Genomic DNA, 11,967 nt, shown 5'->3' with positions numbered 1-11,967 from the left:
CTAATTATCTAGAATACAGTTTAGATGATAACCATACAGTAAATTTATCTTTCCCAAGTACTAGCAAGCATTTTAGTTCATTCTTCGAATCTTACTGACTGAAACCTAGACTAATTGTTTTTCTGTATTTTCATCTCTGCCTCCAAGAACCAAGTGAAAATTTTAGACTAAATAGGTTCTTGTTAAAAGAAGGTTTAAAATATTTTTTTTTTCTAACAGGTTCTTAAATTTTACGTTCTTATATGCGGTTTTTTACTGTAAGACTCGAAACATTAGCCATTTTCTCTTTTCACGTTGGCACATCGACATTTTTCACTGAGCTAATTTGATAAAACCAACTTTTCCTGACGTTAGTGATAAGTAAAAAAAAAAGAAAAAAGAAAATAAACTTTAAGTTGCATTTCGAGCTTGATAACAATCTGTTTTCGCTTCTTCGTTTATTATTCACATAGTTCCCTCACCTCATCCATACGGCCAACGTAAATAACTTATTATTAAAAAGAGAGCTGCTTAAAAATCGAAGGAAATAGCGGTGTTAAAGCGAATAAAGTATTCAATTAAAGTGATAACCTTTTTGATGAAGAGTGTTTTTCGACAATTAATGCATGTGCAGAGCCCGTTTTCAATTTTATTACATCCATTTAAAAATCACTGGTGATCATTGCAATCTGATTCGCTCTAAGCAGAGCGATTTCTTCCCAAAATCGCACTATTTTTTGCTCTTAATCGCACCATTTCCCCAGCTAATGAGAAAGAAACACAAAAGCTAAACAACCAATCAGATTTCAAGACCATTTTCAATTTAATTTGCTAAGCAAGAGAGGATCCACTCTTGATTTAAGTCGCCAATTCGTGGAAGCAGATTCGAGGATTGCAAAAGAACCCTTTCATCATTATAACCTCGCACATATATCACAGTCAATTTTATTGTAGTTTACTATTGGTCTCGCTCTTTTGCAGAGTTACAAAGAGAGTTGACAACTGCGAGACTTTTTCGTTCAAATAAACTATCATTTGCGAGAACCGTAGGCTCGTTTACTGCCTAAGTACTTCTGATGCAACTTTATCTTTCACACGAAAAACATGCCCTGTTTTTAACCGCAATTAGGGCTTGCCTGTATTGTGGTATTCTCCAAGCGTAAAGGAATGGGTTTAGCGCAGAGCTTATACACAACATTGGTACTGAAAGAGTTTTCAAGGTTTCAAAACCCATCCCACTACATTCACTGCTTTTCTCTTTTAAACAGCCATTTTCCAAATTTTTTGCGATTAAATACGGCGAAAAAGATATAAATATCACAACATTGATTATTACGACTGTCCAAACTATCTTCTTTTCGAGTCGAATGTTCTGAACAAACGTACGAGATGTTCCACCTGGAAGGGCCTGTCCAAAAACGACGTTTCTTGAGTAGCGACGAAATTCAATGTAAGCGGCAGCATAAACGCAACTCAAAAGAACTAATGGGACCGTGGTTTGAAGGTGAAGATCAACCAAATGGAAAATGTTTTCGGATTCAACAACAGAATGTGATACTTCAAACATCACAGAGAACAGCCAGATGAAAATGCTACAAACAATGACCTTTCGGATTGTTACAAGGTTTTTGTATCGCCACGAAAGCTTCACAGCTAGATACCTATCCAATGATAAAGCAACAGCTGTAAAGATTGAGATCTTAGTAGTTACATGTGAGAAAATAAGCAAAATATCACAAAGTTTGGGCTCCTCATGTCCAGATCCAATGCAAAGCATACAAGCCGAATACAAAGGCTGTACAAACAAGCCTGAAAGAAAATCGCTCAAAGACAGACTTGCCACGAAATATGTGGTACTGCGAGATCGAAAATAATTGTAGGGATCACTGAAGAGTGTAACTAAAAGAACGATGTTCGTTAAAATCGTAGCTGAAGAAAATGTCAAGCTGAAAATTCCTCCCACAATGGCGACTGTTGCTGATGAGATTATTCCCGCTCCATGTTCATGATCATGGTCGTGAGACATTTCATTTGCTTCGTTCATTGTGACGACGAGTTGAAGCTCTTACACCTCGATGGATTAGAGCAACTAGTGCTGGGTTGTTTCTCAATACTTAGAAAGCCAAAGCGCCAAGGCTTGTTTTCTGCAACTCCACAATTATTAGCTCGAACTTGATTATATGTATTCCATAGGAGACCTGAATCAATTTAACAACGTCGATGATAATCGCAGATAATAGCCACCTGTCTCGAATCGTGCTGTGTCAAACTAAACCGACAAAATATGCATGTATTAACAGCCAATAGATTGTCTGTGCTGTCAACTGCAGCACTTTTACATGTGCCAAATTAAACAGCATGATTTGTTCTCGAATGTGGCTAGTCATTCTAATTGAGAAATTTATATTTGGGAATTTGAAAAAGACCGCCCTTTATGGACTCACTTAAGAACCATAAAAAGGCTTCACAATAACTAGCGCAAGGAAGTAGTCGAATGCGATGTAAATCAATAAATTTCATATACGAAATTGGAGACGACAAAGTAGCAGGAAAACAGTCTTTGAACGGAGTCTTGCTGGGCTTTTTCTACTTCCTAGCGTAAATTTTCAATTAGTTTCATTTCTTTTATTTTGAGATAGACAGAATCAAATGGAACATGATTTTTTACCCTTTTACTGATCGGAATTAACGGACATTTTCAAATGTTCCTTTAGGCATTTTGATAACACAGTGCTGCTAATAGTTCCTCATTCTCGTCGCAAACAGAACCTTTTCCATCTACCACGATTTTCCAAATGGATCACGTCCCTTTTCTCAACAGTCTAGATGTTCTGCTATAGTAAAGAAATACGTTCCCTGCTGAAAATCGTAAAACATGCTTTTTCCTCAATTCAATAAGAAAATGATTTGTTTTCAGTTTCTTTGAAGGTTCCATTTAAATTTGTCACATTTATGTCGATTGTAGGAAAACATAGTCACTAGACAGTTGATATTTATGTAAAATCTCATCTACAGTATACGCTCTTCAAAGATGAGAATTAAACAAAAAGTAGCTCTTATGCGTTACTAGGTTACAGTCAAGTGTAACATTATATTACATTTTACGGCGGGTTTTTATTTACCAGTTTTCATCCCGGATGAGATGAAAAGATTTTATTCTTAATACACATTATTTTGGGTGGGCAAATAAAAAACTGATTCTCTTGTTTGACGATTTCCTGTCGTTTCTTCTCCAGCCTGACTGAGGATAATACATAAATGTTGTCGTCAGGCAGAAACAGGTGATTCGTATCAATTGAGGATTTAATTTAATTTCAGATTTGTATTTCAAATAAAAAACTGAAAGGATCGAAACAGACACAGTAATTTCAGTCAAGGTTAATCCTTCAGTTTGAGAAGGTTTTCTTGCAGATTCTTTACTGATTTACTATATATGCTACAAACCTTTGTTCATCCTAGTTCTAACAAAGGAGAGTGAGTGAAAAATGATTTTCAAGTCTTGTCAATATGATCAATAAATATGGTCTGACAATGAGATTGCAATGAAAAGCTAGACCAACTCCTTAAATCAATTTTTTCCTCTTTGGAATGTTGATGTTTCACTAAAAACACTTGTTTATTTCTGTTATTCCATCAAATCTCTTTCGACTTCTCACCATATCCTCAAAAAATTTATCTTTATGATAACGTTGCTTCTTAAATTCGAACTAGACGAGTCTAGAACTCAATTTCTCAGGCAACGCAAAGGAAAGTAAGTTTCCCGTTTAGTAAAGATTCCTCGTATAAATTAAGGACAATTCTATATGAAAACAGCCTGATTAACAAAATTCAACGGTGCGTTGCTTCCTGATGTATACGGGACCTCGAACAACACACCAACTTTGTACAAAATACATCAAAACAAATCAAATATACTCAATGGACAAGCAGTAAATCGAGGACTCTTCGGTGAACAAATCCAGACGGGTCTAAATTTTTCCTTTTTAAAAATGATACAGATCAATGAATAGTGACGTTAATTTGTTGAAAAATTTACAAATATCAACTACTCTAAAAGATTCAATTTTCTGCACTTATCTGTATCCCAAAACATTGCCATGTTTTGATACACCCTGAGAGAATTGAGGAGGCTACCGTTCTGCAGCCGTTTGCATAAACTACGAGCAAACTTTGGCAGTATATACGTGCTGGTAAAATTTCGTCTAGCCAAAATCCTTTTTGGTATCATTATTACTAAGATCGCGATTCAGAAGACAGTCAAGAAGTTTATTTGGCGAGTCAAAGTCTTGTACATTGATGTACAGGTCTTGGAAATTTAACAACTCCCTCCTGGAAGATGATGATTACAAAGAACTGGTCGCTTTTCACAATCCAAAAATATTGAGAAAATACGTAGAAGTCACCGATAGGCAGCTTTTATGGAAATTTTCGTTATGACGTCACGTACGTCCGCCCGTACAGATTGTCGGGGTGGAGGTGGGGAGGCAGGGCAGCCACTAGGGACGGGAGTGTTCGGCAAGTTTTCCTTCCCAGGAAATCGCGTGGCAGCGTTGCATTTGGCAACCTGCGTTTTTCTGGCGGGAAATTATATTAGTGACGAGCAACGGGATAAAGAGCAGGAAAGAGCACGAGAGAAGAGGGGATGAAATTTCAGAAATTTAAGCCAAGAAACCTTCGAGAGAAGCCGAGGAAGAAGAACAAGACAAAATTTCAATGAAAATGAATGTAAAGCTGAGAGAAATAGAGCAATAGAAACGAATAGGACTGCTTAAAAATCGTAAGTAATAGCGGTGTTAAAGCAAATAAAGTGTTAAATTGACATGATTACCTTTTTGATGAACAGTGTTTTTCCCCAATCAATGCATGTGCACAACTCCGTTTTCATTTTCATTTTTTAAGCAAGAAAGGATCCAATCTTGATTTAAGTCGCCATTTTTCATGGAAGCAGAATCGACTGAGGATTGCAAAAGAACCCTTTTATCATTATAACCTCGCACATATATCATAGTCAATTTTATTGTAGTTTACCATTGGTCTTGCTCTTTTGGAAAGTTACAAAGAGAGTTGACAACTACAAGACGTTTTCGTTCAAATAAACTATCAGTTGCGAGAACCGTAGGCTCGTTTACTGCCTAAGTACTTCTGATGCAACTTTATCTTTGACACGAAAGGCATGTCCGGTTTTTAACCGCAATTAGGGCTTGTCGTATCGTGGTATTCTCCAAGCGTAAAGGAATGGGTTTAGCGCAGAGCTTATACACAACATTGGTACTGAAAGAGCTTTCAAGGTTTCAAAACCCACCCCACTACATTCACTGCTTTTCTCTTTTAAACAGCCGTTTTCTAATTTTTTTGCGATTAAATACGGCGAAAAAGATATAAATATCACATAATTGATTATTACGACTGTCCAAACTATCTTCTTTTCGAGTCGAATGTTCTGAACAAATGTACGAGATCTTCCACGTGGAAGGTCTTCTCCAAAAACGACGTTTCTTGAGCAGCGACGAAATTCAATGTAAGCGGCAGCATAAACGCAACTCAAAAGAACTAATGGGACCGTGGTTTGAAGGTGAAGATCAACCAAATGGAAAATGTTTTCGGATTCAACAACAGAATGTGATACTTCAAATATCACAGAGAACAGCCAGACGAAAATGTTACAAACAATGACCTTTCGGATTGTTACAAGGTTTTTGTATCGCAACGAAAGCTTCACAGCTAGATACCTATCCAATGATAAAGCAACAGCTGTAAAGATTGAAATCTTAGTAGTCACATGTAAAAAAAAACAAGCGAAATATCGCAAAGTTTGCGCTGCTCATGTCCAGATCCAATGCAAAGCATACAAGCAGAATACAAAGGCTGTACAAACAAGCCTGAAAGAAAATCGCTCAAAGACAGACTTGCCACGAAATATGTGGTACTGCGAGATCGAAAATAATTGTAGGGATCGCTGAAGAGTGTGACTAAAAGAACAACGTTCGTTAAAATTGTAGCTGAAGAAAATGTCAAGCTGAAAATTCCTGCCACAATGGCGACTGTTGTTGATGAAATTATTCCCGCTCCATGTTCATGATCATGGTCGTGAGACATTTCATTTGCTTCGTTCATTGTGACGACGAGTTGAAGCTCTCACACTTCGATGGAATAGAGCAATTAGTGCTTGATTGTTTCTCAATACTTAGAAAGCCAAAGCGCCAAGGCTTGTTTTCTGCAACTCGACAATTATTAGCTCGAACTTGATTATATGTATTCCATAGGAGACCTGAAGCAATTTAACAAAGTCGGTGATAATCGCAGATAATAGCCTCCTGTCCCGAATCGTGCTGTGTCAAACTAAACCGACAAAATATGCATGTATTAACAGCCAATAGTTTGTCTGTGCTGTCAACTGCAGCTCTTTTATATGTGCCAAATTGAAAAGACTCTTTGTTCTCGAATATGGCTAGTCATTCTAATTGAGAAATTTATATTTGGGAATTTGAAAAAGACCGCCCTTTATGGACTCACTTAAGAACCATAAAAAGGATTCACAATAACTACCGCAAGGAAGTAGTCGAATGCGATGTAAATCAATAAATTTCATCTACGCAATTTGAGACGACAAAGTAGCAGGAAAACAGTCTTTAAAGGGAGTCTTGCTGGGTGTTTACTAATTCCTAGCGTAAATTTCCAGCTAAATTTTAAATTAGTTTCATTTCTTTTATTTTGAGATAGACAGAATCAAATGGAACATGATTTTTCCTCATTTACTGATCGGAATTAACGGATATTTTCAAATGTTTCTTTAGGCAATTTGATAACACAGTGCTAAAATTGGGCTAATAGTTCCTCATTCTCGTCGCGAAACGAACGTTTTCCATCTAACACCACGATTTTCCAAATGGATCACGTCCCTTTTCTCAACAGTCTAGCTGTCCTGCTATAGTAAAGAAATACGTTCCCTGCTGAAAATCGTAAAACATGCTTTTTCCTCATTTCAATAAGCAAATGATTTGTTTTCAGTTTCTTTAAAGGTTCCATTTAAATTTGTCACATTTATTTCGATTGTAGGAAAACATAGTCACTGGACAGTTGATATTTATGTAAAATCTCATTTACAGTATACGCTCTTCAAAGGTGAGAATTACACAAAAAATAGCTCTTATGCGTTACTAGGTTAGAGTCAAGTGTAATATTATATTACATTTTACGGAAGGTTTTTATTTACCAGTTTTCATCCCGAATGAGATGAAAAGATTTTATTATTAATACACATTATTTTGGGTGGGAAAATAAAAAACTGATTCTCTTGTTTGACGATTTCCTGTCGTTTCTTCTCCAGCCTGACTGAGGATAATACATAAATGTTGTCGTCAGGCAGAAACAGGTGATTCGTATCAATTGAGGATTTAATTTAATTTCAGATTTGTATTTCAAATAAAAAACTGAAAGGATCGAAACAGACACAGTAATTTCAGTCAAGGTTAATCGTTCAGTTTGAAAACGTTTTCTTGCAGATTCTTTACTGATTTACTATATATGCTACAAACCTTTGTTCATCCTCGATCTAACAAAATAGAGTGAATGAAAAATAATTTTCAAGTCTTGTCAATATGATCAATAAATATGGTCAGACAATGAGATTGCAGTGAAGAGCTAGACCAACTCCTTAAAGCAATTTTTTCTTCTTTGGAATGTTGATGTTTCACTAAAAACACTTGTTTATTTCTGTTATTCCATCAAATCTTTTTCGACTTCTCACCATATGCTCAAAAAGTTTATCTTTATGATTACCGTTGCTTCTTAAATTCGAAGTAGGGGAGTCTATAATTCAATTTCTCAGGCAACGCAAAGGAAAGTAAGTTTCCCGTTTAATAAAGGTTCCTCGTATAAATTAAGGACAGTTCTACATGAAAACAGCCTGATTAACAAAATTCAACGGTGCGTTGCTTCCTGATGTATGCGGGAGCTCGAACAACACACCAACTTTGTACAAAATACATTAAAACAAATTAAATATACTCCATGTACAAGCAGTAAATCGAGGATTCTTCGGTGAACAAATCCAGACGGGTCTAAATTTTTCCTTTTTAAAAATGATACAGATCAATGAATAGTGACGTTAATTTGTTGAAAAAATTTACAAAAATCAACTACTCTAAAAGATTCAATTTTTTGCCCTTATCTGTATCCTAAAACATTGCCATGTTTTGATACACCCTGAGAGAATTGAGGAGGCTACCGTTCTGCAGCTGTTTGCATAAACTACAAGCAAACTTTGGCGGTACGTCCTCATAAAATCTCGTCCAGCTAAAATACTTTTTGATATCATTATCACTACGATCGAGATTCAGAAGACAGTCAGGAAGTTCATTTGGCGAATCAAAGTCTTGTACATTGAAGTACAGGCCTATGGAAATTTAACAACTCCCTCCTGGAAGATGATAATTACAAAGAACTGATCGCTTTTTACTATCCACAAATATCGAGAAAATACGTATAAGTCACCGATAGGCAGCTTTTATGGAAATTTTGGCTATGACATCACGTACGTCCGCCCGTACAGACTGTCGGGGTGGAGGTGGGAGGGAGGACAGCCACAAGGGACGGGAGTGTTCGGCCAGTTTTCCTTGGCATGAAATCGCGTAGCAGCGTTGCATTTGGCAACCCGCGTTTTTCTGGAGGGAAATTTAATTAGTGACGAGCAACGGGATAAAAAGCAGGAAAGAGCAGGAGAGAAAGGGCAACGAAATTTGAGAAATTTAAGCAAAGAAATCCTCGAGAGAAGCCGAAAAAGGAGAAGAAGAGAAAATTTCAATGAAAATGAATGTAAAGCTAAGAAAAATAGAGCAATAGACACGAATAGGACTGCTTAAAAATCGTAAGTAATAGCGGTGTTAAAGCGAATGAAGTGTTAAATTGAAGTGATTACCTTTTTGATAAAGAGTGTTTTTTTCCAATTAATGCATGTGCACAGCCCTGTTTTCATTTTAATTTCTTAAGCAAGAGAGGATCCAATCTTGATTTAAGTCGCCATTTCATGGAAGCAGAATCGAGGATTGCAAAAGAACCCTTTTATCATTATAACCTCGCACATATATCATAGTCAATTTTATTGTAGTTTACCATTGGTCTAGCTCTTTTGAAGAGTTACAAAGAGAGTTGACAACTACGAAAATTTTCGTTCAAATAAACTATCAGTTGCGAGAACCGTAGGCTTGTTTACTGCCTGAGTACTTATGAAGCAACTTTATCTTTAACACGAAAGGCATGTCCGGTTTTTCACCGCAATTAGGGCTTGCCTGTATTGTGGTATTCTCCAAGCGTAAAGGAATGGGTTTAGCGCAGAGCTTATACACAACATTGGTACTGAAAGAGCTTTCAAGGTTTCAAAACCCACCCCACTACATTCACTGCTTTTCTCTTTTAAACAGCCATTTTCTAAATTTTTTGCGATTAAATACGGCGAAAAAGATATAAATATCACAACATTGATTATTACGACTGTCCAAACTATCTTCTTTTCGAGTCGAATGTTTTGAACAAATGTACGAGAACTTCCACCTGGAAGGGCTTGTCCAAACACGACGTTTCTTGAGTAGCGACGAAATTCTATGTAAGCGGCAGCATAAACGCAACTCATAAGAACTAATGGGACCGTGGTTTGAAGGTGAAGATCAACCAAATGGAAAATGTTTTCGGATTCAACAACAGAATGTGATACTTCAAACATCACAGAGAACAGCCAGATGAAAATGTTACACACAATGACCTTTCGGATTGTTACAAGGTTTTTGTATCGCCACGAAAGCTTCACAGCTAGATACCTATCCACTGCTAAAGCAACCACTGTAAAAATTGAAATCTTAGTAGTCACATGTGAGAAAATAAGCGAAATCTCGCAAAGTTTGGGCTGCTCATGTCCAGATCCAATGCAAAGCATACAAGCCGAATACAAAGGCTGTACAAACAAACCTGAAAGAAAATCGCTCAAAGACAGACTTGCCACGAAATATGTGGTACCGCGAGATCGAAAATAATTGTAGGGATCGCTAAAGAGTGTGACCAAAAGAACAATGTTCGTTAAAATTGTAGCTGAAGAAAATGTCAAGCTGAAAATTCCTCCCACAATGGCGACTGTTGCTGTTGAAATTATTCCCGCCCCATGTTCATGATCATGGTCGTGAGACATTTCGTTTGCTTCGTTCATTGTCACGACAAGTTCAAAAACTTGCACCTCGATGGAATAGAGCAACTACTGCTAGATTGTTTCTCAATACTTAGAAAGCCAAAGCGCCAAGGCTTGTTTTCTGCAACTCGACAATTATTAGCTCGAACTTAATTATATGTATTCCATAGGAGACCTGAATCAATTTAACAAAGTCGGTGATAATAAGGGAATAACATGACTTTTTGAGGGAATATTGTTTGTTTGCGTCCGCGTAGAACAATGCGTAAAATCGTCGATAAATAATAGGCATACCACAAAGTTGAAACAAAAACCAATCAGCTGTAGGGCTGATAATGCATTAGCAGCCTCAGTCTTTTGCGGCCCGCTGAGCGTGTGCTTTGAAGAGGCCGATTTTCTATTTGGCCGCGTATATTGATAATAATCTTTGTTCTCAAATGTGGCTGGTCATTCTAACTGAGAAATTTATATTTGGGAATTTGTAAAAGACCGCCCTTTATGGACTCACTTAAGAACCATAAAAAGGGTTCACAATAAATAGCGCAAGGAAGTAGTCGAATGCGATGTAAATCAATAAATTTCATCTACGAAATTGGAGACGACAAATTTGCAGGAAAACAGTCTTTGAACGGAGTCTTGCTGGGTTTATCAGCAATACTAATAGACCTTTTTGCAGATACGGCGGCCATTTTGATTTCTATTTTTTGGAAAGACATTATGGGATGCCCAGGGGGCAAATTAAAATGTATTTGCCCCCTGGGCATCTCATAATAGCTATTTGAAGCAATAGAAATCAAAATGGCCGCCGTATCTGCAAAAATGTATTCCTAGCGTACATTTTAAATTAGTTTCATTTCTTTTATTTTGAGATACACAGAATCAAATGGAACATGATTTTTTCCCTTTTACTGATCAGAATTAACGGACATTTTCAAATGCTTCTTTTGGCGTTTTGATAACACCGTGCTAAAATTGGGAAAATATTCCGTCATTCTCGTCGCGAACCGAACGTGTTCCATCTGACGCCACGATTTTCCAAATGGATTACGTCCTTTTTCCCATTAGTCTAGCTCTTCTGCTATACTAGAGAAATACGTTCCCTGCTGAAAATCGTAAAACATGCTTATTCCTCATTTCAATACGCAAATGATTTGTTTTTATTTTGTTTGAACGCTCCAACTAAATTTATCACATTTATTCCGATTGTAGGAAAACATGGGCACTAGACAGTTGATATTTGTATAAAATCTCAGTTACAGTATACGCTGTTCAAAGGTGAGAATTAAACAAAAAATAACTCATGTGTTACTAGGTTAGGGTCAAGTGTAATATTATATTACATTTTACGGAAGGTTTTTATTTACCGGTTTTCATCCCGGATGAGATGAAAAGCTTTTATCATTAACACACATTATTTTGGGTGGGCAAATAAAAAACTGATCCTCTTATTTGAAGATTTCCTGTCGTATCTTCTCCAGCCTGACTGAGGATAATACAAAGTTGTTCTCGTCAGGCAGAAACAGGTGATTAGAATCAATTGAGGATTCAATTTAATTTGAGACTTGTATTTCAAATGAATAACTGAAAGGAATGGAACAGACAAAGTAATTTAAGTCAAGGTTAATCGTTCACTTTGAGAACGTTTTCTTGCAGATTCTTTACTGATTTATTATATATGCTACAAACCTTTGTTCATCCTAGTTCTAACAAAGAAGAGTGAATGAAAAATGATTTTTAAGTCTTTTCAATATAATCAATAAGTATGATCTGACAATAAGATTGCAATGAAGAGCTAGACCAACTCCTTAAAGCAT

General features: G+C 36.6%; 3 protein-coding genes and 1 pseudogene across 4 annotated transcripts in view; all 4 read right to left on the bottom strand.

The window, feature by feature from the left end:
• The window catches only part of LOC138020865 (ATP-dependent DNA helicase DDX31-like), a 78,507-nt gene that overhangs the window by 39,256 nt on the left and 27,284 nt on the right, over window positions 1-11,967 (bottom strand). The gene's annotated exons all lie outside the window — the stretch shown is intronic.
• Window positions 62-2,218, bottom strand: LOC138021487 (adrenocorticotropic hormone receptor-like). The gene has a single exon (XM_068868371.1). It carries the CDS (start codon window positions 2,021-2,023, stop codon window positions 1,064-1,066), a length of 960 nt encoding a protein of 319 aa, XP_068724472.1. The 5' UTR covers window positions 2,024-2,218; the 3' UTR covers window positions 62-1,063.
• On the bottom strand, window positions 4,998-6,322 carry LOC138021890 (galanin receptor 2b-like; annotated as a pseudogene).
• Window positions 9,221-10,174, bottom strand: LOC138018643 (adrenocorticotropic hormone receptor-like). Its single transcript, XM_068865339.1, has one exon. The coding sequence runs from the start codon at window positions 10,172-10,174 to the stop codon at window positions 9,221-9,223; it is 954 nt and encodes a 317-aa protein (XP_068721440.1).

Source organism: Montipora capricornis, chromosome 10 (assembly GCF_036669925.1).
Source record: "Montipora capricornis isolate CH-2021 chromosome 10, ASM3666992v2, whole genome shotgun sequence".
In the NCBI taxonomy this organism is placed as follows: domain Eukaryota; kingdom Metazoa; phylum Cnidaria; class Anthozoa; order Scleractinia; family Acroporidae; genus Montipora; species Montipora capricornis.
Note: the sequence above shows the minus strand (reverse complement) of the source record. Positions and strands in the feature narration are given on the sequence as shown.

What these genes read in the sequence shown, in the direction of transcription:
- LOC138021487 (XM_068868371.1), bottom strand. Translation starts at nt 2,023, where the DNA reads ATGAACGAAGCAAATGAAATGTCTCACGACCATGATCATGAACATGGA.
- LOC138018643 (XM_068865339.1), bottom strand. Translation starts at nt 10,174, where the DNA reads ATGAACGAAGCAAACGAAATGTCTCACGACCATGATCATGAACATGGG.